The sequence below is a fragment of the Vulpes vulpes genome, chromosome 2, assembly GCF_048418805.1.
Source record: "Vulpes vulpes isolate BD-2025 chromosome 2, VulVul3, whole genome shotgun sequence".
Lineage (NCBI taxonomy): Eukaryota > Metazoa > Chordata > Mammalia > Carnivora > Canidae > Vulpes > Vulpes vulpes.
The window spans coordinates 53,207,585-53,231,196 of record NC_132781.1 but is presented as its reverse complement, the minus strand read 5'-3'; the positions used below and the strand labels follow the sequence as shown (position 1 = coordinate 53,231,196).

The 23,612-nt window shown below is 55.0% G+C and overlaps 1 protein-coding gene across 2 annotated transcripts; it reads left to right on the top strand.

Annotated features, from left to right (window-relative positions):
• The first annotated feature begins 3,181 nt into the window (after window positions 1-3,181).
• Window positions 3,182-21,021, top strand: PRDM12 (PR/SET domain 12). Of its 2 annotated transcripts, XR_011999807.1 has the most exons (6): window positions 3,182-3,688; window positions 5,476-5,666; window positions 7,129-7,284; window positions 15,758-15,869; window positions 17,178-17,811; window positions 20,825-21,021. XR_011999807.1 is itself a non-coding variant. In XM_026009228.2 (5 exons), exons 1-5 carry the CDS (start codon window positions 3,466-3,468, stop codon window positions 17,585-17,587), a joined length of 1,092 nt encoding a protein of 363 aa, XP_025865013.2. In that variant the 5' UTR covers window positions 3,182-3,465; the 3' UTR covers window positions 17,588-19,753. The 2 variants fall into 2 exon arrangements, 1 of the variants encoding a protein (XP_025865013.2); XM_026009228.2 differs by lacking the exon at window positions 20,825-21,021 and having other exon boundaries at window positions 17,178-19,753.
• Window positions 21,022-23,612: the final 2,591 nt, after the last annotated feature.

The following is a 23,612-nucleotide window of genomic DNA, read 5'->3' as shown; positions in this document are numbered from 1 at the left end:
GCCTCCCTCTCCCTACGCCCGTGGGCTCCGGGAAAAGGGGGAGCCCGGGCCACGCGGATGACCTCCGAAGAGCCGCGGCCGATTGATTCGTTCCGCCCGGAGCCCGGGCCGCGTGAATGGGGGCCGGGGCGGCGGCGGCGGCGGGGATAAAGATGTTCTCCCTGCAAAGGGGAGGGGGCGCGGGGCGGGAAGCGGGGCCATTCACTCCTGGCCCGGCCCCTCGGGAAGCTGCGCCGAAGAAAGAGGGCCGGGGCCTATTCAAGCCCTACGAGCCGCCCACAATGGACCGATATACTGGGGGCCTCTCTATTAACGCCCATGAATATTAAAGAGATCTCGCCACGGCGGCCCGCAGGCGCGAGGAGGGAGGCGCCGGAGAGCTCGGGCCAGGCCGGGCCGGGCCGGGGCAGGGTAGGGGGCCGCGGCGCCGACACACTCCTCGCCTGGGCCCCGCGGAACACGAAAAGGTTCAGCCGCGCAGAAACTCCGCAACGTGCAATGTCTTCCTTCGCAGTCCCGGCGCACGGGCCTTGCTCCCCGATTCCAACGGGCGCTGAGCCTGGGGCGCTCCCTACAGGCCCCCTTTCCCCGGGCGCGGTCCAGGTGGGTCTGTGGCTAGACCACAAACACAAAATTTGAGCGCACCGCGGAGACGCGCGGGGCCGCCCGCCCGCGAGCTGTAAGACTGTCCCGAGCTCAGCTGGCATCCGGCCCCCAGGACCACTCCCTGGGGTTTCGGGTCCTGGGGAAGCGAATAGGGCTCCCTATCCGGGGTCGAACCCTGGGTCCTTTCACTTTCTGACCCCGAGCTGAGGTCCGGGTCCCAAATGCTGTGCCCGTGGTTGGAGGTATGCACAGACTTGAGGGCTTTTCTCCAGGGTGTGGCCTATGATTTGGCAAAATCCTGCGGGCTTTCAGAGGAAAGTGACCTGAACCCAAACGGGACAAGAAACCTCAGTTCACAAAGTCCAACCTAAACCGTTGCGCAGATAGGGACCCTGCAGGCCCAGAGAGAAGGGCAGTCCCAAGGACGCTTGGCAGTCCTCCTCCTCCTTGATCTCCCGGAGGCCCCGAGGTTGGCTGCCAGGCTTGGGAACTGAGCTCCAAACTCTGGGTGGTGCTCCGCGAGGTAGTCTGCTCCGCCGGTAGTCTGGGTGCATTTCGCCTCCACCAAGTCTTTGCGGATGCCAAGGTCCAGGCACGGGTGCAGCACCCATGCTCAGACTCCACCCACCCCCTCCGACGGCAACCTCGGTTCAAGCCTGAGCCAGTGGTGACTCGCTGGTGGCATCTGGAAGAGATTTGAGGTTCCGGGACCCTAACCCATGAGTTGCGCTAGCTCCTCAGCAGCGCTGCCCTCTGCTGGCGCCAGGCCCGACGGTCGTGCCTTGCGCCGGGTGCAGTATCTTTTGGGCATCAGCCTCGGAGCTTACCCGGGCTCTGTGTCTGAAGGTCGGCGGTTGCCGCCTTCCTTACTCTATGCGGAGATTCGGACACCGGGATGCCAGAAACCGCTGGCCCCCACTGCCTGCGCGGAGGCCAGGGGTCCAAGGCCGGCAGGTGTGAGGATGGCTTAGCAAAAGCCAAGACCTCACCCCGGAAGGGGTTCTTTGCCAAGGGGCATGAGAACAGTGACTCCTTATGGGAAGGCCAGGCCCCTGACCCTCTGTCCAAGGTCCCGTGCTGCAGAGAAAGCCTGGAGAGTTCTGATTCCCTTAGCTAACTGGTGAGCCCTACCCATGCCCCAAGGATCCAGAAAACTCAGCTCCGCCAGAGGAATCTGAAATTGCAGGGAGGTAGGGAGGTGTCCCCATGATGCTCCTCCAGTGTCTAGGGCGGGAGTCGGGGGTTTGAGGCTAACCCAAGAAGTCGGCAAAGGCTCCAGGAAGCACAGGAAGCGGTGGCCTTCTCTCCTAGGCTCGGGGCTCAGCAGTTCCTTGTCTCAGGAAAAGAAACCGGGAGACACCGTGCTGGCACCCGGGTGCCTTGGAACCTCCGGCAGAAAGCATCCTGGTGGGATGGGGGGGGGGAGGTTGGGAGAAAGGGAGAGAAGGGGGAGGTCGGAAGAGAAAGAACGAGAACTAGGAGGCTAGAAGGAAGGAGTGCAGAACGCAGCGGTCTTCCCTAGGTCGCAGCTGATGAAGGAGCTGGGAGGCGGGAGCCCCAAGCCCAGCTGCACTGCAGCCCGGCCTGGAGCCGCCTGCAGGTTCGGAGATCGATGGCACTGGAGCGCGCTGCTCCCACTCAGGACTGTCCGGAGACCCCTTTCCATCCTCCCCACCCCGGTCTCCAACCGAAAAGCCTATTCTGGGCAACCCACGGTCAGTGAGGATTTCGGTCCCAAGCCGCCCGAGTCGGGAGCGGATGACCATGACGCCGTCGCGGGCAGGGCCCAGCCCCAATGTTGGCCGCAGCCCTGTCCGCCGCCCGGGCAAGTTTCACGCTCCGCGGGCGAGCAGCGAGCGGCACGGTTGAGCGGCCCGTTTGAAGCGAAGCGCCGGGCTCCAGCAGCGCGGCCTGCGTTCTGGGACCGGGAGCTCCGGAGGGCCCGGGCGCGCGGGGAGGGCGGGCGTCTGAGGCGAGGTGGACACCGGGCCCGGCGGGCCGGGATGGGGAGCGCAGATGCGGCCTGGGGCGGCGGGCGGGCGGGCGGGCGGGCGGGCGTCCCCTCCTGCCCAGTCGGGTCCCTGGAGTCCAAGCGGGCCTCGCCGCGCCCCCTCCCCGGCTCCGTCCCCTCCTCTCCTGGCCGCGGGCTGGGCCTCCCTCCCTGCCCGGCGCTTCCCACGGGGAGAGGAGGAGGAAGAGGAGGGGGGGAGAGGAAGGGCCCGGCAGGGGCGGGAGGAGCGAGCGGGGACAATTCGGAGCGGCCCGCGCGCCCCCGCCCCTTGAGCTCTCGCGACGAGGGCTCCTCGGGCCCGGCCGGGTACAACAAGTCTGTCCGACGTCAGGGGGTCATTAATAACCAATTAGGAGGGTCACTGCGGCTCCTATAAAGGCGCTGAGATTGTGCCAAGGGGAAGACCGTCCGGGCCGGTGTGTGAGAGGCAAGCGCGCGTCCGAGAGCCCCTGCCGCCGTCTCTCCGCAGCCACCCGCCTCCCACCCGCCCGCACCCCCGCACCCGCCGCACCCGCCTCCGCCTCCACCCACCCCACCCCCACCCCCACCCCGCTCTCCAGCCCTCCGCGCCGTCAGCCACCTCTGCTGATTTCTCCATCTCCCGCTCCCTCTCCGCCTCGCTCCCCCTCGTTCACTTTCCTCCCAGCCCGCCTCGCCTCCCGCTCCCTCCTGCGTCCTCCCCCTCCTCCTCCTCCTCCTCCCCGCCGTCGTCCCCGTCCTCCCCCTGCCCCTCGTCCTTCTCCTCCAGCGCAGCCCTCTGCTCTCGCGCCTCCGCTCCCCTCTCGCCCGCCACCTCCCCGCGTCGGCCCGGCCGTCCGTCCCCGGCGCCGGCGAGCCCCGGACCGCCCATGATGGGCTCCGTGCTCCCGGCTGAGGCCCTGGTGCTCAAGACCGGGCTGAAGGCGCCGGGGCTGGCGCTGGCCGAGGTCATCACCTCCGACATCCTGCACAGCTTCCTGTACGGCCGCTGGCGCAACGTGCTGGGCGAGCAGCTGTTCGAAGACAAGAGCCACCACGCCAGCCCCAAGACAGCCTTCACCGCCGAGGTCCTGGCGCAGTCCTTCTCCGGCGGTGAGTCGCGCCGTCGAGGCCGGGGCGCCCCTTCCCCCCGGCGGCGCCGGGTTCCCAGCCTGGCGACGCCCGGGGCCGCGGCAGCTCGCGCCAACCAGGGCGGGGCGGACGCGCGGTGGGCCTCAGTTTCCAAGCCCGAGCGGGGGCGGGAAGCGGCTCGGCGCCCGGCGCGGCTGGAGAGGGCATCGCGGCGTCCGGGCTGCCCGGGCCCTGCGCCCCCCGCGCCCCCCGCGCCCCCCTCCTGCCCGCCCCTCACCCCTTGGAGCCGGCGGGTTCCCGGCATTTAAAGCCTTACTAGGCGTGTAATAGCAGTTGACTCAAAAAGAAGGGGTTTAAAATTCATTTAGTTAACTTGGGCTTGACCCGCGAAAGTTCCCACTTAAACCGAGAACTTTAAAAAGGCAGGGGGGCTGGGGAGGAGGGCGGAGGGCGGGCGGGCCGCAGAGAAAGCCGCCGAGGGAGCGAGGGAGAGAAAGAGAGCGAGAAAAGTTTCTTTTCTTTAAGATGTCTCAAGTTCTTATTCCTCATTCATCAACCTGCAAACAATATCTTTCCCCGGCGCTGGCATCTCTGCGCGTCGCCCTCTCTTCCCCCGTGACGATTTCTGTTCCTCTCTTAATTTACCGTGCAGACTAATTCCACTTCCATTCACGCTATGTCAACCATCTAATCCCCCCTTTTTGTAAGGGGAATTCCTCGGCCCCTTTTAAACAAGTCCCCTCCGCATTGAGCTACAATTTACTGCTACAGCATTCTTCCAGGGCTAATGAATTTAGAATTAGCAATTTCTTTCGAATGGAGCCGAATGAATGCTATCACTTTAACAGCGTGACAAATTGCCGGCCGCGCCGCAATGGACACCGTTTAACCCCCCCCTTTCAGCCGGCCGGCTCGCCGCCTATTTTCCCAGGTAGCTTAGAGGGGAACCTTGTAAGACACGGAGGCCGCCCCCACTCCGGCTGCCAGGCCGGCAGGGACCCCCGGGGGGGAGGGAGGGGAGGCTGGGGGCCGCCCAGCTCTTTCCCGCCCAGAGAGGCGACTTCAGGGCTGGCCTGGGCCCCAGCGCCACCGTTTCTGGCACCCCAGATCCCGGGCACCCCGGGAGACACAGGTGGCCCCCGGGGTCACACCGGCAGTCCGCGTTCCTTTTGAGCTTTCTCCGCCTGAGGTCTCTTCCCAGCGCTGTAGCCGGCTGGCCCGAGGCGCCGCGAGGCATCCCGCACCCCGGAATGGGTAGCCAGAGCTCCGAGTCACAGGAGGGGTCCTTTCGACAGCGCCCTGTGTTCAGTGCAGAGAGGCACCGTGAGCGCCCGGCTTCACGCGGAAGGGCGGTCTCGGCTTGACTATCACCTCCTCATGGGAGCTGGCCTCAGTTTACCCTTTGTAAAAAAAAAAAAACGACAGGCTGCTGTGGGCACAGTAGTTCTTAAATTCTTGCAGGGTGGAGGGCAGGATAGTTGTGGATGCTTTGAGAATTAGTGGAGAGACAAAACAAACAAACACCTTAGAAATGAGCCCCAAAGCACCTCTCGAGAGCTTTGGAGGGTACAGAGTGTCCCCAGGATGCAAACAGAGGAGACTCCTGAGCTGAACACCAGCCCCTCCACCTCCCCCACTCCTCTGTGCACACACACACACCCCAGTGACTTCTCCCGAGTTATTCCAGGGTGGGCCTGAGGTTGGTCTGGCCGGGCAGCACTGGCCTGGGTCTCCAGCGGGGAAGGGCCGGCTGTCCCCAGTCTCAGACTCTGACCTGGAACCCCACCCCACCCCCGTGGCGGTCACAGAGGTGCAGAAGCTGTCCAGCCTGGTGCTGCCGGCGGAGGTGATCATCGCACAGAGTTCCATCCCAGGCGAGGGCCTCGGCATCTTCTCCAAGACGTGGATCAAAGCGGGCACCGAGATGGGTCCCTTCACTGGCCGAGTCATCGCCCCGGAGCACGTGGACATCTGCAAGAACAACAATCTTATGTGGGAGGTAGGTGAGGGCCAGGGAGGAGAGGGGTACAGCTGGGACTGGCCCCAGACAGTAGCCACTCTGTCCCTGTCGCCCCTGCTGGGCGCTTGGGGTGCCTGAGACCCATTGCTCCCCGAGGGGAGATCCTACTGCCCTATGGCTTGAGGTGCCTCCCTAAACCATGCTGCTAAAGCCATTGTTTGAAAATCTTACAGTCTTTCCTCTGGCCAACCCTAGGGACTGCTGTTGGCCCTACTTCACAGAGGGCATTGAGACCCAGGAGGCCCTGTCGCTTGCCTGCTTGCCCCGGGTTGTGCGGAGAGCTGGGAAGCCAACGCTGGGAGGGACCTCCCAGCCACCTGGATTCTTTTTCTTTGGAGGAGGCTGCGAGAGAAGCCCCTCTGCACCACCCTAGCCTGGGAGTGAGGGTGGCTAGTATGGAGAACGGAAGGGGCCAGTGCTTCCTAAGAATGGGCTTTTCAACCCAGGCAGAATAATGATGGCTGGAAATGATCCGGGACCAACTGGCTTTGAGTCAGCTGAGTCAGGGGCTCGCATTCATCAAATGATCTCAGCCCCGTGAATTATTATTCCCATTTTACAGAAGGAAACTGAAGCTCAGCGAGGCCTCCATCCAGGGCCTTCTGACCCTCCTCTCTGCTGACAGTGCCAGAAGCCACGGTGGGCCACCATTAGGACAAAGCCACTCCCAAAGCACTTCCTCCTCCTGGGGCTCTCACCTTGCAGAGGCCAGGCTGGCGCACCCTCTCCCTCTCATTTCCTTCCCATCATGAATCTCCCCTACAGCCCTCATAGACAGTCCTTGGAGGAGCCCAATGTGACAAATCTTGCCTCTGGTCACAGGAGCAGGAGGAAGGGAACAGAGAGAAGGTCCAGACGCTTCTTCTGACCTCACCTCCTCCCTCCCTGGAGGCCTGGGCAGTAGTTATCTTCTCCATTTGCTGCTAGGTTAGGAAGTTGGGGTCCAGTTTGATCTCTGAGTACTCTTAAGCTAAGCTCCCACGGGAGTGCTTAGGACAGACCAGGGTGCCACGGTGAGGCAGCCTTCCATCTCCAGGTTCCTGTGTCCCCCTTGGAGGTCCTGGTCTGTGCTCTCCGCTGCTTTCGGGAGCACCTATACATCTCCAGGGAGTTAGCTGGATGCCACTTTGTTGAGTCACTGATCCCTTATGAACCTTTTTCTTTCGGTGAAAGGGAGCACATGGCAGCAGGAGTCTGTGGGGCCCTGGAGACGACTCTGTTGGTCACTTCTAGCTGGCTAGCCTCAGGCAAGTCACTGCATTGCTCAGAGCCTCCCTTTTCTCAGCCGGAAAACTGAGATGATGACAGCTGCTCCCCCTTCCTGGGGCTGTTGTGAGAACAGAGTGTGTGCAAATATGCCAGCACGGGCCTGGCCTGGCCACAGGTGGCACATGTGACCCAGCCTGCCTCACTCCCAGGTCCCTAATTTACCTGCATGCAGGTGTTTAATGAGGATGGCACGGTGCGCTACTTCATTGATGCCAGCCAGGAGGACCACCGAAGCTGGATGACCTACATCAAGTGCGCACGAAATGAGCAGGAACAGAACCTGGAGGTTGTCCAGATTGGCACCAGCATCTTCTATAAGGCCATTGAGGTGAGTGTGTGTGCCGTTGTGTATGAAGCCCGGGAGGGAGACAGCCAGGAGAAGGCGTGCAGGCAGCCATATCCAGGGACTTCGGGAGATGGAGGAGCATTGATGTTGGCCCCTCTGGCCCTGCCCAGGCCGTAGGACTGGTCTCTGGGAGCATGAGCTTCGTGGCAGCTTCTGGGCTGTAGATAAGAAAGGACAGAACTTTAGACTTTATGCCATTGTGGATGTCATGAGCACCTCCACAGTGAGGTCCCCAGTGAGGGTCTGCAGCATTTTAGCTGTGTGTTGTCCCTTGTTCTGCATGCATGGGACACTGATGACACACGGATCATGACTCTAGCCTCAGCTATGGCACATCTATCACTCGGTGTGTAAGGCTTCTTCTAGGCTGTGTGTCTGCATTATCCTTTCTAATCCTTGCATGTTTAATCCACGAGGGAGGATTCTTCAATTATCCACAGTTTGCAGACAAGGATGCTGGGTTCACTTGGTGGCAGAGGCTCTTACCGGGCACTGGGCGGGGGGGGGGGGAATGTTAGTACTAATGCCTGTGCTGGGTGGAATTTCTTAGAGGTGAGGGAAAGGGAAAGGTAGCAGCAGATAAATATCACATCCTGTGTTTGTGGGTAGCTAAGCCAGGCCGAGGTCACTGGAAGGTTCAGCAGGATGGAAAAAGGAGGTGTTCTCCATCGGGAGACCTCAGGCAGAGGCAGAAAAGCTCGTGGTGTATGAGGAGGGGCTGATGGCCCAAAGCAAGCCGAGTGGTGGTAGCCATGGTGGGGCCATGCTGTCGGAACCCTCCCTGGACAGTGTTTCTTGGCAGGAAATTTGCTCAGCATCTGGCCCAGGAGTGGGACAAGCTGCCCTCCTTGCTCATGGCAGATTGGTGGGAAGTGCTGTGGGGGAGGGGGAGGGATGCTCCCCCCCAACCCTTGCCTAGACCTCATGCTTCCACAATGTCCTCTGGGGTGGGGCTGGGCTTGGTTGAGTTTTGGAGAGGTTCGAACGAGGTCTCCCAGGGCCAGAGAATGATTTCCCTACAGTCCTTTTTTTCTCCCTGGAACTCAGAGCCTCAAGTCCTTCTAAGGCCTGAGGGGTACTGGGGCCTAGCAGCTTCTGGAACTGAGGTCCAGTTATCCCTCAAGAACCAGGGTCCAGGAAATATCCCAGAGATGACAGCAGAATGGTCTTGGCCTGGGGACTGGTGTGGTCAGAGTGTGGGTCCCAGCTGAGAGGTGGACTCTGGGAGGACTGAAAGTGGAGGGTAAAAAAGGTTCCCAGTTTCTGGACTGGCATTCAAATGAAGTGGAACAGAGTGGGGCCGTGTGAAGGTAGTACTGAAGGTGTCCCAAGCCTAGGACAAAGGTGGCTCCTGTGATCATCTGGCTGGGCCACCACCCTGTGGGAACAAGAACTCCCCACAAGACATTCTAGAATCAGCCTCAGGTGTGGCTGAACCTCACTTCCAGCAGAGAGCATCCTCCAGGATCTTCACCCCTCCCACCTTCTCAGGCTCACACACACATCCTCACATTCGTGCACTGCTTCCTGCCATCCTGATACAGATGAGATGACACATAGTCGTTCCATTCCTCCACTCAAACACATGCATGCACAAGAGACAGTGGGAATGCTTGTAAGATTCAGGCCAAAGGACTCTTGGCTGGGGCCGACTCGGAGGTGTCAGCTCATCTCCCTGCACAGGTCACACAGGCTGATGGCTCAGCAGAGCCAGGAAACAGTAATCAAAATTTCTGCAGAGAAAAGAAAGAAAGAAAGAAAGAAAGAAAGAAAGAAAGAAAGAAAGAAATAAAGAAAGAAAGAAAGAAAGATGGAAGGAAGGAAGGAAGGAAGGAAGGAAAGAAGGAAGGAAGGAAATTTCTACAGAAATCCAAAGTCAGAGAGCAAAATGGCTGAATACTATCTCCAGGCAATAATCTGAATTTATAAGATTAAAAAAAAAGTCATCTATATTTCATCAGGATTTAACTTGATAAAAGAGGATGGGGAAAAAGAAATAGCATCATATAGGATACCGTGAGCTAGATACCGTGATTTGCTGCTAATGCTTGCCCAGAGGTAGCAAACCTACGTAGATTGTTTGAGGACTGTTTGAGGGACAAGGAAACACAAAATATCACTTCACTGTCATTCTACTTTTAATCATTTTAGTTTTAATCAGCAAAGCTGGGCACCTTTCTCATGGTGGCAGTTTTCTCAAACTATTCTGCGGCAATGTCAGATTCCACTTACTGCACCAGCGGTGTATCTGGGCCGGTATGACAACCCCATGGTGCTGCTAGGCAGGGGCCAGGGTTCATGGGCCCTCCTAGGCTTCACCAGAAGAAATTGCTTGTCCCCCAGGCCACTCCCTGAAGTCTCTGGAATACATGGACGGTTTATTCTGTGCATGTGTACGAATTAGCCAAGGGGATGGGTCTTTGCCGTGATCCATTTTCTTACTCTCTCTGTCACTTAGAATTGCCATTTATATTCCATAACTGTAACCCATTACTCGCCAAAAAAAAAAAAAAAAAAAAAAAGGAAGGCACATTTTATCCAATAAGCAGGACACACTGTTGGCTGCTCTCAAATTTTCCACAAAGTCAAAATAATAGCCCTCCAAATGGAGATGAGGTTTCAAGGCCAGCCAGTCCGTGGAGAACCCTCAGGTGGGATTGGCATCTGGCTGGATCTACAGATGCTATTCCTGGGGGCATTCTCCTCATTGATTCAACCACAGAAGAACTTACTATAATGTGAGGTGCCGAAAATGACATTTCTAGGAAGTGCCCAGCACATAGAAAGTGACCATTCAATGTTGAATGAATAAGTCTTTCTGCAGGTGATGGGAGGTGGATCAAAAAGGAAACATATGGACCCCATTCTCAACAAAACCAGCTACCCCAGCAAGCAAGACCTTTGATGCCAAACTTCAGTGCAAGGAAAGGATTTAGGAATAAGTTATGAAAGCTTTGGACTCTAGAACTGGAAAGAAAATTTCCATCTGTCCCCTCTCTATGTCTTGGCAGATTATTGTGCCCTGAAGTATGGGCTCTTACTTTCTGCTACTTGCCTTCTCATTTCAAGCACCCAAGTGATTTATCCTGCAGCCCCAGAATCCCATGTCTGCTTTTCTTGGCACTATTTTTCTTTTGACTTTGCTCATGGGTGGATGCAGTTAGGGCACTCTGATTATTAATAATAAGCATCATTAATAACGCCATCATCCATGGGGCATTTACCACACACTGGTACCATGCTAAGGTTCTTAGCAAATTTTAAGAATTGAGTCCTCTCAGCTCTGTGACATACTATCACTATCCCCATTTTAATGATGACAAAACTGAGTAGATACAGGAGGTTGTTGAGCTGTGATCTGAATCCAGGCCTGTCTGACCCCAGAGCAGAGAGCCCTTGGTCACCATGCTGGGAGGCCTCCGTGGCCAATATGTATCTGCTAGAACTCTATTAATTGGTGTGTCAGGACATCTGTGGTACAATGGAAATTGATATTCATCCAGATGCCACTGAGATCCTTCTAGACTAGGGCTTCTGCACCGCCTGGGGGGAAAAGGAGGGTGTCAGAGCCTCCTGGGAGCATGTTCAACAGTGTGACATAAATTTATATTAAGAAAACAAACCAAAATCCGATCAGTTTCCATTTATAAAAATTCAGAAATTGGGCAGGACAAACGTCTCGGCTGGTAGGGAAGGTCTAGAAGCACGAGTTGAGGGATCCCTGGGTGGCTCAGTGGTTTAGCACCTGCCTTCGGGCTGGGGCATGATCCTGGAGTCCCGGGATCAAGTCCCACATCAGGCTCTTTGCGTGGCGCCTGCTTCTCCCTCTGCCTATGTCTCTGCCTCTCTCTCTGTGTCTCTCATGAGTAGATAAATAAAATCTTTAAAAAAAAATTAGAAGCATGAGTTGAGAGAGTATGTAATTTGTCAAGGGAAGACTCAGTCCCTGACATTCTCCCAGAACCTTGGGGAGGTAAGCTTTATGGTACGGGATTCAGTTTCTTGGGAGAATTATTTGGTTTATCATATGTCCTGAGCCAGGTGCCTAGAGAAGTGAATGAAGAGCACTTGTAATTCTGGTTCTCCTAGCCCCAACGGAGAGTCCTGGCAGGGCCATGCCAGAGTGTTGGCTGTAAAGAACCCACAGCATCAACGGACTGGGAGGCCTGGGGCGGGGGACAGTGGCTGTTCTTTGCTCTTAGGCAGTCAGCTGCCAAGCCCCTGGGAACCTGGGATCTCAGGGAAGAGGCTGCTGGTCCTGAGGGTCTCCTGGTCTTGATGTCTGCAGTTACCGCATGAGGGGTACCAGCGAGCAAGCAGAGACCAGGTGTCCAGGTCAGGGGCTGCCACTAGCTTCCCAGAACTCTGAGAGCCAACAGACACTCCACTTCTGGCCTCCCTGGTGCTGGTGGCTTCTCAGTATCTCTGTCATTCTCAATTCCAGTATATTCTTTTTTTTTTTTTTTTAAGATTTTATTTATTTATTCACGAGAGACACACAGAGAGAGGCAGAGACATAGGCAGAGGGAGAGGCGGGCTCCCTTGAGGAGCCCGATTCAGGATTCCATCCCAGGGCCCTGGGATCATGACCTGAGCTGAAGACAGATGCTCAACCACTGAGCCACCCAAGCACCCTCCAGTAGATTCTTCTTAATAGATTTTTATTAAGTAGGCTTCATGCTCAGCGTGGAACCAACTGGGGCCTAAACTAATCAAGACCTGAGCCAAAATTTAGCGATGGATGCTTAACTGACTGAGCCACCCAGGCGCCCCTAGATTTTCTTTCTTTTTAATTTTTAATAAATATATAGTATAAACGTAATAAATGCTCATTATTATTTTTTTTAAATCCGATATCTCGTGTGGAAAAATAGAAGCCAGTCTATCCATCACGTTGCTCCCTAGGAACCTTAAATCAGTGTATTTTAGTAATCTTAAAATGACCAACCCTTCTGGGGAAAGATGTACAGAAAACTGGCCACAGTGGTTGGGGGTCCAGGGTAGGGGAGAGAGCCACTTTTCATCCTTTATCCTTTTGATGTATTTACACGTTTTTGTCAATGTGTCTGCATTGTGGTTTTACTTTCTGAAATTAACTAGTAAGATTTATTTTAGTACATTTTTAAAAATGTGTTTGTTAATAAGTGATGCACTTTATATTAAAGTCAATATCAAAGCTCTTATTTAGAAAACAAGATTCCAAACAATCATGTTGAATAATACTAGAATCTGTGCAAGCCCAGAGTTCTTGGCTTCTCCTCATACATTACCACTGTTGTTATTGCATTTATTATATATATATATATTTTTTAATTTTAAAAAGATTTTACTTATTTATTTGAGAGAGACTGAGAGATCATGAGCAGAGTCGCGTGCAGAGGGAAGGACAAGCGGATTATCCTCTGGACACAGAGCCTGACACAGGGCTCCACTCCAGGACCCCAAGATCGTGACCTGAGCCAAAGTCAGTCAGTTAAGCATCTGACTTTGGGTATCAAAGTGGGTTGGAGAGCCACCTAGATGCCCCAAATTTACGTTTTTTAAAATATTTTATTTATTTATTCATGAGAGACACAGAGAGAGAGGCAGAGACACTGGCACAGGGAGAAGCAGGCTCCCTGCGGGGATCCCCGTATGGGACTCCATCTCAGGACCCAGGGATCAGGACCTGAACCAAAGGCAGATGCTCAACCTCTGAGCCACCCAGGTGCCCCCCAATTAACATTAAATAACAGTTGTCATTGTCAATTACAAGGAGAAGGCTGGTGCTAATTTCCATATTTGATTCCTCCCCCTCCCCCAGAGGTGGAGGTGCAACTCAGGTGACATCTGCTGGGGACTTGCTGAACCTCCCCTGCAGGGCTGTGTTCTCCCTGGGGATGCCCAGGGAGGGGCTCCTGTCCTTGGGGCCCTCGGGCCCAGCCTGTACTGTTGCCAGTCTCTGAAGGCAAAGCTGCCAGGCACCCTAGGTTTTAACCAGGCCACACTGCAGGCCCTGTGGGGACAACCTGGGGACTCGATGCCCCAGAGAGCCTGGCCAGCTTCCCGAGACATTGCTGTGCTCAGGGAAAATTAGAACACATGCTTCTGTGTCCGTCCACCCTGCAATGCTTTATATGCAGGGCTCCGCTGAGCCCTGACCCAGTGAGCCCAGAGCAGTGGTGCTATCCCGGTTTTATAAATTCTGAGGCCCAGAGACATAAGGCAACTTGCCCAAGGTCACATGCTCAGCAGGTGGGGAGCCCACATGGACCCTGACGTGTGTGACCTCTGTAGCATTGTCTCCTGTTCAGACAGGTCTGATGAGGCGGTGGGGGGGACTGGTTGGTTTTGAAGAATCATGATTCTGAAAAGGGAAACCAAGGGTCAGGGATAGTGTCCAAGGTGACTTACAATCAGTGTCTCAGAGTTGAGGGACCTCAGGGATCATGTTCCCCCACCCTCTCAATAGAGGAGACAAGCTTCGAGAGGCCATGTGCTTGCCGAAGGTCACCCAGGCACTAGGTAGCAGAGGGCCCATCTGTACCGTCATGCAGAGAGCAGCTTCCTTCACAATGAATTGATCTTAAATATTTTAGTTGCAATTTCCTCTTCTCTAGGGGACTCACAAAACCTCTGTCTTCTCCATTAGCTTTCTGGCAGCGCCTCCAGCTCTGTCCTGCCACTGGCCTCCAGGACAATGGCCGTGGCTGTGAATGGCCTCGAGGACATTTGCTATGGTGCCAGATTCTAATCTGTCTGCTTTCTTCACCTGATTTTCCTTGGGTTCAGGGATGGTACTGGTTTCTTCCAGAGTCAAACTCTGTACATCCGAGCTGGTCTGGCCCTCTCTGCCTGCCTTCTAGTCACTCAGCGACCCTGAGGGCTTGACCTGATGCTTCATGAGCCATGGGCGCAGGGACATGGTGACCTCAGACAGTCTTTGGAGGATGGCTGTGGCTAGGCCCCCTCATACTTTCCTTCCTCTGCTCCTCCTCTCCCAACTCTCTCCTTTCAGGGTGAGCAGAGCTGCCTGTGATGGCCTGAGGGTCTTCCTGGCTCTGGCCAGAGGAAGGAAGCTGTGGTACAGAGGGACCCTGCATGTGGCAGAAGTCTGCAGGCCAGAGGCAGGTGGAAGGGGCGGGGCCTTCTCTGTAACCAGGGAGCCCACATGAGAGGGTCCTACTGTGTGATTTCAGATACCGTGATGGTATCCATCTCATTTTGGCATTTCAACTCCTTTGAGGTGGTTGAGGATTCATTAGGAAAACAAACCAGTTGCTGCCTGGGTGTGTCCAGCTTTCTTGGGGAAGATCACAGAGTGACCCCTAGGGTAGGTGCCAAAGTCAGCTGTATAGGGTGCAGGCTTGGGAGGGTGGGGGCTGTCCCCTCTTTCAAGTGTCTTTTTTTTTTAAGGTTTTATTTTTAAGGAATCTCTACACCCAACATGGGGCTTGAACTCAGTCACACCTGAGTTCAAAAGTCACACCGACTGAGCCAGCCAGGCAGGCGCCCTATCTCTCTCGCTTCTCTTAGCTGGTTGGGACCTAACGGTTCCCCTCTTGGGAGGACTAACAGGCTTTCACCAAAGGCCTGGTGGACCCCTTGGGACATCCTGCAGTGTGGGTCACCTCAGGATCAGGCCATCCACAGCTTCCCTGGTCTGTCATTGCGAACATCTTCCTCCCAATGGCCTTCTCCATTTCCCTGGTGCAGGTCCTCCCCTGGGACGAGCAGAAAACCATCACCATTTGTGGAGTTTTCCCTTGTAGAGATGGATTTTGTTTAAGGCTGTGTGCCCCCAGTATTTCCTGAGGTGGAGGTGTTCCTCACCCCGAATGCTTCTTTTTTTTTGCATCTGACGTGTGCATGGAGTCACACAGAGCCTGTGATAGGGAAGGAAGTACATGTGACGTGGTGCTGCCTTGTGGGCGTTTTGGATGAGAGACTTTCCAGCACATTATCAGACAGGATGTAACCAAGTACCATAGGGTGCCCCACAGCCCCCGCTCCTTGGGAACATCTGGCTCAGCCCTGCACACCAGAGGGCTGGCTTACTCTGGTTCCCCTCAGTAAGAAATGAAAAGTTTTCTAGGTTTCCTGCTTCCATGACGTTGACTTGCTGCAAGGCTTCCATTCTGTTGCTGTCAGTTTGGGGATTCTTACATGGCTGGGCAGCAGCTCCATTCCCAGCAGCAGAGCTGGGACAGATATAGGGAGAAGGCCTGGTCTGGGAGGGGGACACAGGTGGGCAGATCATCCTAGGGCTTTTTGTGTTTATGCAGCTTGCTAGGGCAGGTTAGTGTGGCTTCCTCAGGGCTGAGACCAGATGCACGTCTCCATGGCAGGTGCAGGACAGCTACCTCCTGGCTGCAGGAGGATGTGCAGAGACCCTGACTCTCACACAGCCACCACTACTACCACCCCCGCCCGGGACTGCTGTCTCCCTGACTTCACCTTGCTTTCTTCCCTGTAGATGATTCCTCCTGACCAGGAGCTGCTGGTGTGGTATGGGAACTCACACAACACCTTCCTGGGGATCCCTGGTGTGCCTGGGCTGGAGGAGGAGCAGAAAAAGAACAAGCATGGTAGGTAGTCTCCATGAGGCCATAATGACAGGGGACCCCTGGAATTGAGAATGAGTGTATGCATGTGTTTGTGGCAAGGAGGCTCCTGGTCTCCAGGGACCCTGGTTCAATCTTCAGTAGTATGGAGCCCATGAGACTACCTGCTCAAGCAGGCCAGTGCCCCCAGAGTCACCACCATAATCTGGACACCAATGGCTGTGGGTTTTCTGGACAAAATAAATTGTCTGAGGGCAGGCTGGGGTGGGGGGCACCAGAGAGGCAGAGGGTGAGGTAGAAGGGGCAAGAGGCCAAGCAGTGGGGGCCTGGATTGAGTTCCAGTTCTGCTGTACAATGTTGGGAATGGCTCTGGGTTTCAGTTTCTCCGTCTGTAAAGGCAAGATGTTGGGCGGGATGATCTTTAAACCCCCTTCCAGCCTTGATAGTGTGCATTTCCCTCTGTCCCTGGTATAGATGCTTGGTATAAACCTGTTGAATGAAGGTGGGGCGGAGTGTGCCTGTGTGTGTATGTTGTGGGGGACACCGGTCAACACGATCGGCATCATTTGCTCAAGACCTAGTTCATGCCAATATTGAGCTAAACCTTTCACAGGTATCATCCCTTTTGTGTCCTCATAAAACCCTTGAACTAATACAGCCCTTGCTCTGCAGCTAATGTTTTACAAACAGTAATTTCTCTGAGGCTCACAGCAGTCTTATGGGGGTAATACTATTACCTCCATCTCAGCAATGAGGAAGGTGAGGCGCAGTGCCCTGTACATGTAGGCATTCAGTAAATATTTGTGGGATGAATAAATGAAAGGGTGGTGTTTTTTTTTTTTTTTTGAGGTGGGGGGAGCCTTTTATGGAAGGCTACCATTTACAGAAGGCTACGTTGAGTCAGGTACTTCCCGTAAACAGGCTAAGGGAGGTAAAGTGCAGCTTTTTGTGATCGTCTCGTGGAGTCGTGCATAGATAGCTCCGTGAGGTCGTAGCAGGTCCCCGATTTACAGATGAGGACGTTGAGGCTCGGAGGGGAAGTCACTGAGTCCCTGAGGTCTCACATCAAGGTGTGGAGGCCAGCTCCTATCTGACCCCAAGCCGGGTTCCCCGCGCCCCTCTCACCCTCTGGCCGCGCCGCCGGCCAGGGTGCCCAGACCTTCACCCCACCCCCCGTGGACCCGAGGCGGGGTGCGCGGGCGGGGCCCGGGGAGGAGCGTGTGGAGGGGGCGGGGGTGCGTGGGGGCGGGGCCGCGGCGGCGCGGGTCGTAACGAGGCTGCTCTCTCTCCCCCCCTCCCCGCCTGCCTCCCGGGCCCCGCCCGCGCGGCCAGAGGACTTTCACCCGGCGGACTCGGCGGCGGGGACCGCGGGCCGCATGCGCTGCGTCATCTGCCACCGCGGCTTCAACTCGCGCAGCAACCTGCGTTCGCACATGCGCATCCACACGCTGGACAAGCCCTTCGTGTGCCGCTTCTGCAACCGCCGCTTCAGCCAGTCGTCCACGCTGCGCAACCACGTGCGCCTGCACACGGGCGAGCGCCCCTACAAGTGCCAGGTGTGCCAGAGCGCCTACTCGCAGCTGGCCGGCCTGCGCGCCCACCAGAAGAGCGCGCGCCACCGGCCGCCCAGCGCCGCGCTGCAGGCGCACTCGCCCGCGCTGCCCGCGCCGCACGCGCACGCGCCCGCGCTCGCCGCCGCCGCCGCCGCCGCGGCGCACCACCTGCCGGCCATGGTGCTGTGAGCGCCCCGCGCACGCGCACGCGCACGCTCGCATCGCCCCGCCCCCTCCGCGCACGCGCGCCCCGCCCCGCCCCCCTCCGCGCACGCGCGCCCCGCCTCCTGCCTGCAGCCCGCTGCCCGCGGAGAGCGGGCCTGGGCTGCTCGATCCAGACTCGACCTCCCCGGCGCCGTAGGGGCGCCCCACCAGTGCCCCCTTAGGCATATGGTCTTCGCTCCGTCTCGCAGGTGAGGACACCGAGGGGCAGCGTCCCTTTGCAGGCCACCCAGCCGGTCCTCGGGGGTCCCCACGCCCGGCTCCACCCCCCGAGTCTCCCCGCTGCTGTCGCGCCGGCCGCGCGGGCCGGCATCCTTGGGGGAGGGAGCGGGGCCCGGGCCGGCGCGCGCACGGCTCCTCCGGCTGCCCCCTGGGGCTGGTGCCCCGGGATGTTGCAAGTCACGGACACGACCTTGAGAGTTGGGGGCCGGCGGGGCACTGGGGCAACCAGAAGAGACCCAAGACCTGCTCTTCCCGGCAGGCGGACCCTTCTCTCCTTCTGGCCCCCTTACCCCACAGCCGGCTCCCGGGGAGGGGCGAGGCGCAAACCCTGGTGCAGTGCGCGGGGCAGACTGAGCGCGAGGGCAGACGGATATCCACTGGGGGACCCGGGCTAGGCCCTGCTCCTCCTAGGGCCTCAGTTTCCCCATCTGTAACACGAGAGAGTTGGAGCCGCGCCTCCGCCCCTACATCTTGACTTCTTGCTGAGGGAGGAGAAGCTTCCCTTCCCCTTCTAGCCACACTCCTGCGGGAGGAGGGCAAGGCCGGCTTCTCCGCGGGGACTGCACTTCCCAGCAGTGCGGGATCCTGGGGGCTAGAGGGGTTGTCGCCCGGGAAGGGGGTCGCCCCCACCGTCCGCACCCTCCCCTGACTCCCCAAACTCTGGCCCTGGGCGCCCTCTGGTGTCGCCTGTTCCACCTTGCGGTCACGTCCCCGAATTCCGTAGGGCGTTTTGTAAAATAAAGAAACTATAATAATAATGAAAAGTATAAAATGTATAGAGTTTTCAAGAAACTGTGTTCTACTTCCAGAAAATGGTCACTTTAACTTTGTAAATATTTATCTAAAATGATATTTACGAAACTGTGATATATATTATTTGATTGTATATGTACAACTGTAAATAATTTGTACCTCTCTTGTATTCTAAAATAAAAATTACTTGGAACATTTATCACTTAGCATCTGAAGGGGTCGACACATTGATCTGCATGAAAAGGAAATATGGAAAGTGCTTAGGAACTGGAGAGGGGAGAGTTTGTTTCACTGCTTTGAAAGTCACCATTATGCCCTCCCCAAAGGAAAATTCTCTGTCACAACTGGAATGTCAGCTCCTAAAGAGATGGCCACCATTCAAAGCAACCGGGAATCTCTGAAGGGGCTGAGCATATCCCTCAGGCTTCCAGCTGACTCTCAAACATTGGCATCTCACATTGTTACTTCCCCCAAGTAAAGATTTACTTACTTTTTTTTTTTTTCATTTTCATGAATAACTTGAGAGAATTCAAGCAGCCCATGGGAGTGGACCAAGATGGCCACCAGGTGTTCTCCCAATGCCTAGAATTTCCAAATGCTCTGGGGACCCATTTCCAGACTTTCCTTGAGGGGGAAGAAAGAGCAGGAAGGCCCTCCATGCAGGGCCAGGCACTGGCTCTCCTGTCCAGCACCTCTTGGCCAAGAGGAGGTGTGCACACTGGGGAGTGTGAGTTCACACCTGTACTCCAGCACATGCTGGTTGTGAGGGTCACCCTTTCAGCTCACTGGCATCCCACAGGCACATCTCTATGCATCTTTTAGCCATGTATGTGTGCACACAGGCACACACACACCTGAAGACACTTGAATTTGCACTTTCATGTGCAGATCACCCCCATTTGGAGCTTCGGATATTCCCAAAGAATATCTGCTGGCCTCCTTTAGGAGTCAGACTTCAGAGAAGTCAGTGGGGCCTCTGATCAAAAATCCACATGGCTCAAGGCACCTGGGTGGCTCAATGGTTGAGCATCTGCCTTGGGTTCAGTTCATGATCCTGGGGTCCTTGATTAAGTCCCTGCCTCAGGCTCTCTGCAGGGAGCCTGCTTATCCTTCTGCCTATGTCTCTGCCTCTTTCTCTGTGTGTTTATCAATAAGTAAATAAAGTCTTAAAAAATAAAATAAAATCTTAAAAAAAAAAAATCCACATGGCTCTCGGGAATTCCATTCTGCGAAGTCCAGGTTCCAGAGCACAGGGTCCACAGCCCAGGCTCCAGAACCCACCTGGTGGCAGCGAGCTGTCATTACAGGCTAAAGTGCATTTGTTACGCCTGCCGCGGACCTATGGAAGGGTGTGGTGCAGGAGAGATGCGGGTGAGCAGAGGGGAATGGAGTCCTGAAGAAGTGCATGCTGCTGGGAGGTCTGATATCAAAGGCCTAGTGTCTTATCGTGCTTGCATTCCCAACAGACACCTCAGGCCTCTTTCCACAGAGTGCACACCCCCCTCTTCCCCACAAAAGCATGCAAACACCACAGCAGGCAGTTTCTGGCCTTAGGGATTTAAGTGCATTTATTCTGGGAATCCTCCCCACAAATTTGTGAAGCTGATGCTCTTTTTTCCTCCCTGATGCACTACTAATATCCACTTGAAGTGGAAGAAAACGGAGCTAGAAAGTAAATCGTTTGCCCATGTCACCCAGCCATGAGTGGCAGAGCAGTTTTGGCCATGGCTGCTGACCCCAGAAGCCATGCTTGTGACCAGTGGGCCAACCACATCCCAGTCAGTCCACAGGGTCGGTGCAAAGGGCTTTCTGCATATCTCACAGGGATGCAGTGTAAACCAGCACAGTATACTGACCTATTCTTCAGCCTTGTAAAACTTGCTTACTCATTCTAGAAACTTTTTTTGTAGATTCCTTAGGACTTCTGTAACTGATCATGTTGTCTGTGAACAGAGACAGTTTTACTTCTTTCTTTCCAATCAAGATGTTTTTTCTTTTCTTTTTTTTTTCCTTATTGCATGATTCAGGAACTCCAGGAGTAGAGAATTCTAGGTAGAGGCACCTGGTCTGAATTTGAAACCCTGCTCTGTGCTTCCCTGGCTATTGTGACTGGAGGAAAGTCAACTAGCGTCTCTATGCCTCAGTTTCCTCAAATGGAAAAGGATGTTGTGAGAATTGACAAAATGTATTTTTTTAAAATTTTTTTAAAATTTTATTTATTTATGATAGGCACACAGTGAGAGAGAGAGAAGCAGAGACACAGGCAGAGGGAGAAGCAGGCTCCATGCACCGGGAGCCCGACGTGGGATTCGATCCCGGGTCTCCAGGATCGCGCCCCGGGCCAAAGGCAGGCGCCAAACCGCTGCGCCACCCAGGGATCCCTGACAAAATGTATATTAATGAATAAAGCATATGGCCTGGTGCCTGGCACAGAATAAATGCTCAATTAATGGAAGCTATTGTTAATACAGGGATGCCTTTGGTGGGTAAGAAGGGTTGTAGCTTCTTCTACCACCCATCCCGCTGAACATCCCCCCAGAGGGCATCTGAGGCAGCTGCCTACCTCCTTTTTTCCTACCTTTTGCTATATCCATTATCCTTGGATCTCTTGAAATGGAGGAACAAATATCCTAAATGTTCAGCTTCCTTCCCACCTTAGAGCTGGCCTGCTGGGACAAATGTCAATGGCTGGTGGGAAAAGTTATGGATGGTGGCTGATTAGCACCCATGCTGACTCTGACTGCTTCCTGCAATGTAGCTCCTCGGGGAAGTCAGACTTCTTGCAGGTTGGCTCAGGGCTTCAAAGGCAAGTGCTCCAAGAGAAGCAGGTGGCAGCTGTTTGGTCCAGTTCCACATATCCCCGTGCTTGCATTCCCAGCAGACACCTCAGGCCTCTTTCCACAGAGTGCACATCCCCCTCCTCTAGACACCCTCTATGGGGTGACATAGAGGCACTTCTGACATATGCTATCTGTTGGAGCAGCCAAGGGGAGGAAGCACAGACCTCATCTTTTTTTTTTTTTTAAGATTTTATTTGTTCATAATAGACACACACACACACACACACACACACACAAACACACACACACAGAGGCAGAGACATAGGCAGAGGGAGAAGCAGGCTCCATGCAGAGAGCCCAATGTGGGACACGATCCATGATCTCCAGGATCACACCCTGGGCTGCAGGCGGCGCCAAACCGCTGTGCCACAGGGGCTGCCCCAGACCTCATCATTCGATTGAAGAACTATCAACAAACTCATGGACATGCATAGATATTAAGGCCATTTCCAAGGTTTTTAGGGGAAGAAGTCATACTTTGATGAGAATCCATGTGTAGAAATCTTTGTGCACATCTCTGACTAGACCATTTCTGCAATTGCTTGTAGCATTGTAATAGAGTACAAAGGAAAGTCAGTGGGAAGGCAGGGGCAAGAGCTCCAGACCAGAGTCCCTGCAGCCTCTACTGTCACATATTTCAAAATGTCCTTGTTGGTTACTTTAAGTTCACTTGTCCCCTCAACCTAAGTGTGTCAACAGTTCCTTCTTTTCCCAGACTCTCTCTGCTGCCACTACTGTCAGGAGGGTCTTTCTCTCCTCCGGGGTCCCCCCCAACCTCAACTCTTGACTCAGCATCTTGGCCGCTGGGGCAGCACAGGAACCAGCTATGTAGCCCCTGCAGCACCAGTGCGGCGCTGGTGGATGACAGCCAGTGCTTCCTGAATAAGCTTATTCGCTTACTCACCAAGGATTTATTGCATGCTTTTGTAAGTAAGGGTGGGCAGGATTTGTTTTAACTGGGTGTGGTAAGTCATGCAAACGTGGAAGTGACTATCATGAAGAAAGAAGTTTGTAAGTCTCACAACTCCCCCCAAACAAGAGGCAGGTGCTCACGGAGAGCCCCATGGGTCGACCAGGAGGCAGAGGGGGCAAGGAGAAAATGTAGGAAGGAGACTTTACTATGGTTTCTATGGGAAAGAGTGGGTGAGGCAGGGTAAGCAGGTTTAGGGTTGGCTGATTTGAATAATTTCAGCGGGCTCTGGGGCATAGAGCCTATCACTACTTGTCTGGTACCTGGCCCCTGGTGGGATTAGGGCAGGGGGATAGTGGCCCACAGTGAGCCCCATAAAGGAGGTAGTTGAGGGTGTGGGTCTGAATTGGTTGGTTTGCTTTTGAAAGTCCCACCCCTGAGTCCCTTGTTTACTGTCTCCAGAGAGTGGATGGGGCCTCAGGTCCAAGCACTGATACACAATGAATGATACATGATGAACAGAACTAAAGTCCCTGGTTCTTGGAGTCCTCACGTTCCAGTGGAGGAAGTCTGCAATAAATAAGCAAACAAACGCGAACATTCAGTGACAAGAAATGAAACAGGATCAAGTGATAAAAAAAGAGACTGAGGATTATTCCAGAGAAGGTGATCAGGGAAGGCTCCTCTGAGGAGGTAATATTTGAGTTGAGGTCTGAGTGGGGAGGAGCAGCCAGCCACACAAAGGCCCAGGGGAAGAGAATTCCATGCAGAGAGCGCCCCAAGTGCACCGATCTTGGGGGTGGCGACCAGAGAGGTGTGTATGGAACCCAGATGAGACCAGCACATCTAGCTGCAGCGGAGTAAGGGATGGGGTTAGGGGAGCGAGGTCACACAGTCAGGGCCCAGTGAGGATGAGTTTGGATTTTATTCTTGGTGTGAAGGGAAACTGCCAGAAGTGTCCTAAGCAGGAAAGTGGTTTAACCTGATGTGGTTTTAAGAGCTCACTCTCTGGGGCACCTGAGTGGCTCAGTGGCTGAGCGTCTACCAATGGCTTAGGTAGTGATACCTGGGATCCTGGGATCAAGTCCCCTGCAGGGAGTCTGCTTTTCCCTCTGCCTGTGCCTGTGTCTTTCATGAGTAAATAAATAAAATCTTTAAAAAATTTAAAAATAAAAGCTCAATCTGGCTGCCATATGGAGATCGGATGGCAGGAGGGGCAAATGCAGAATCTCAGAGTAAGCCAGGAGGTGGTGCCCAGGTAAGAGAT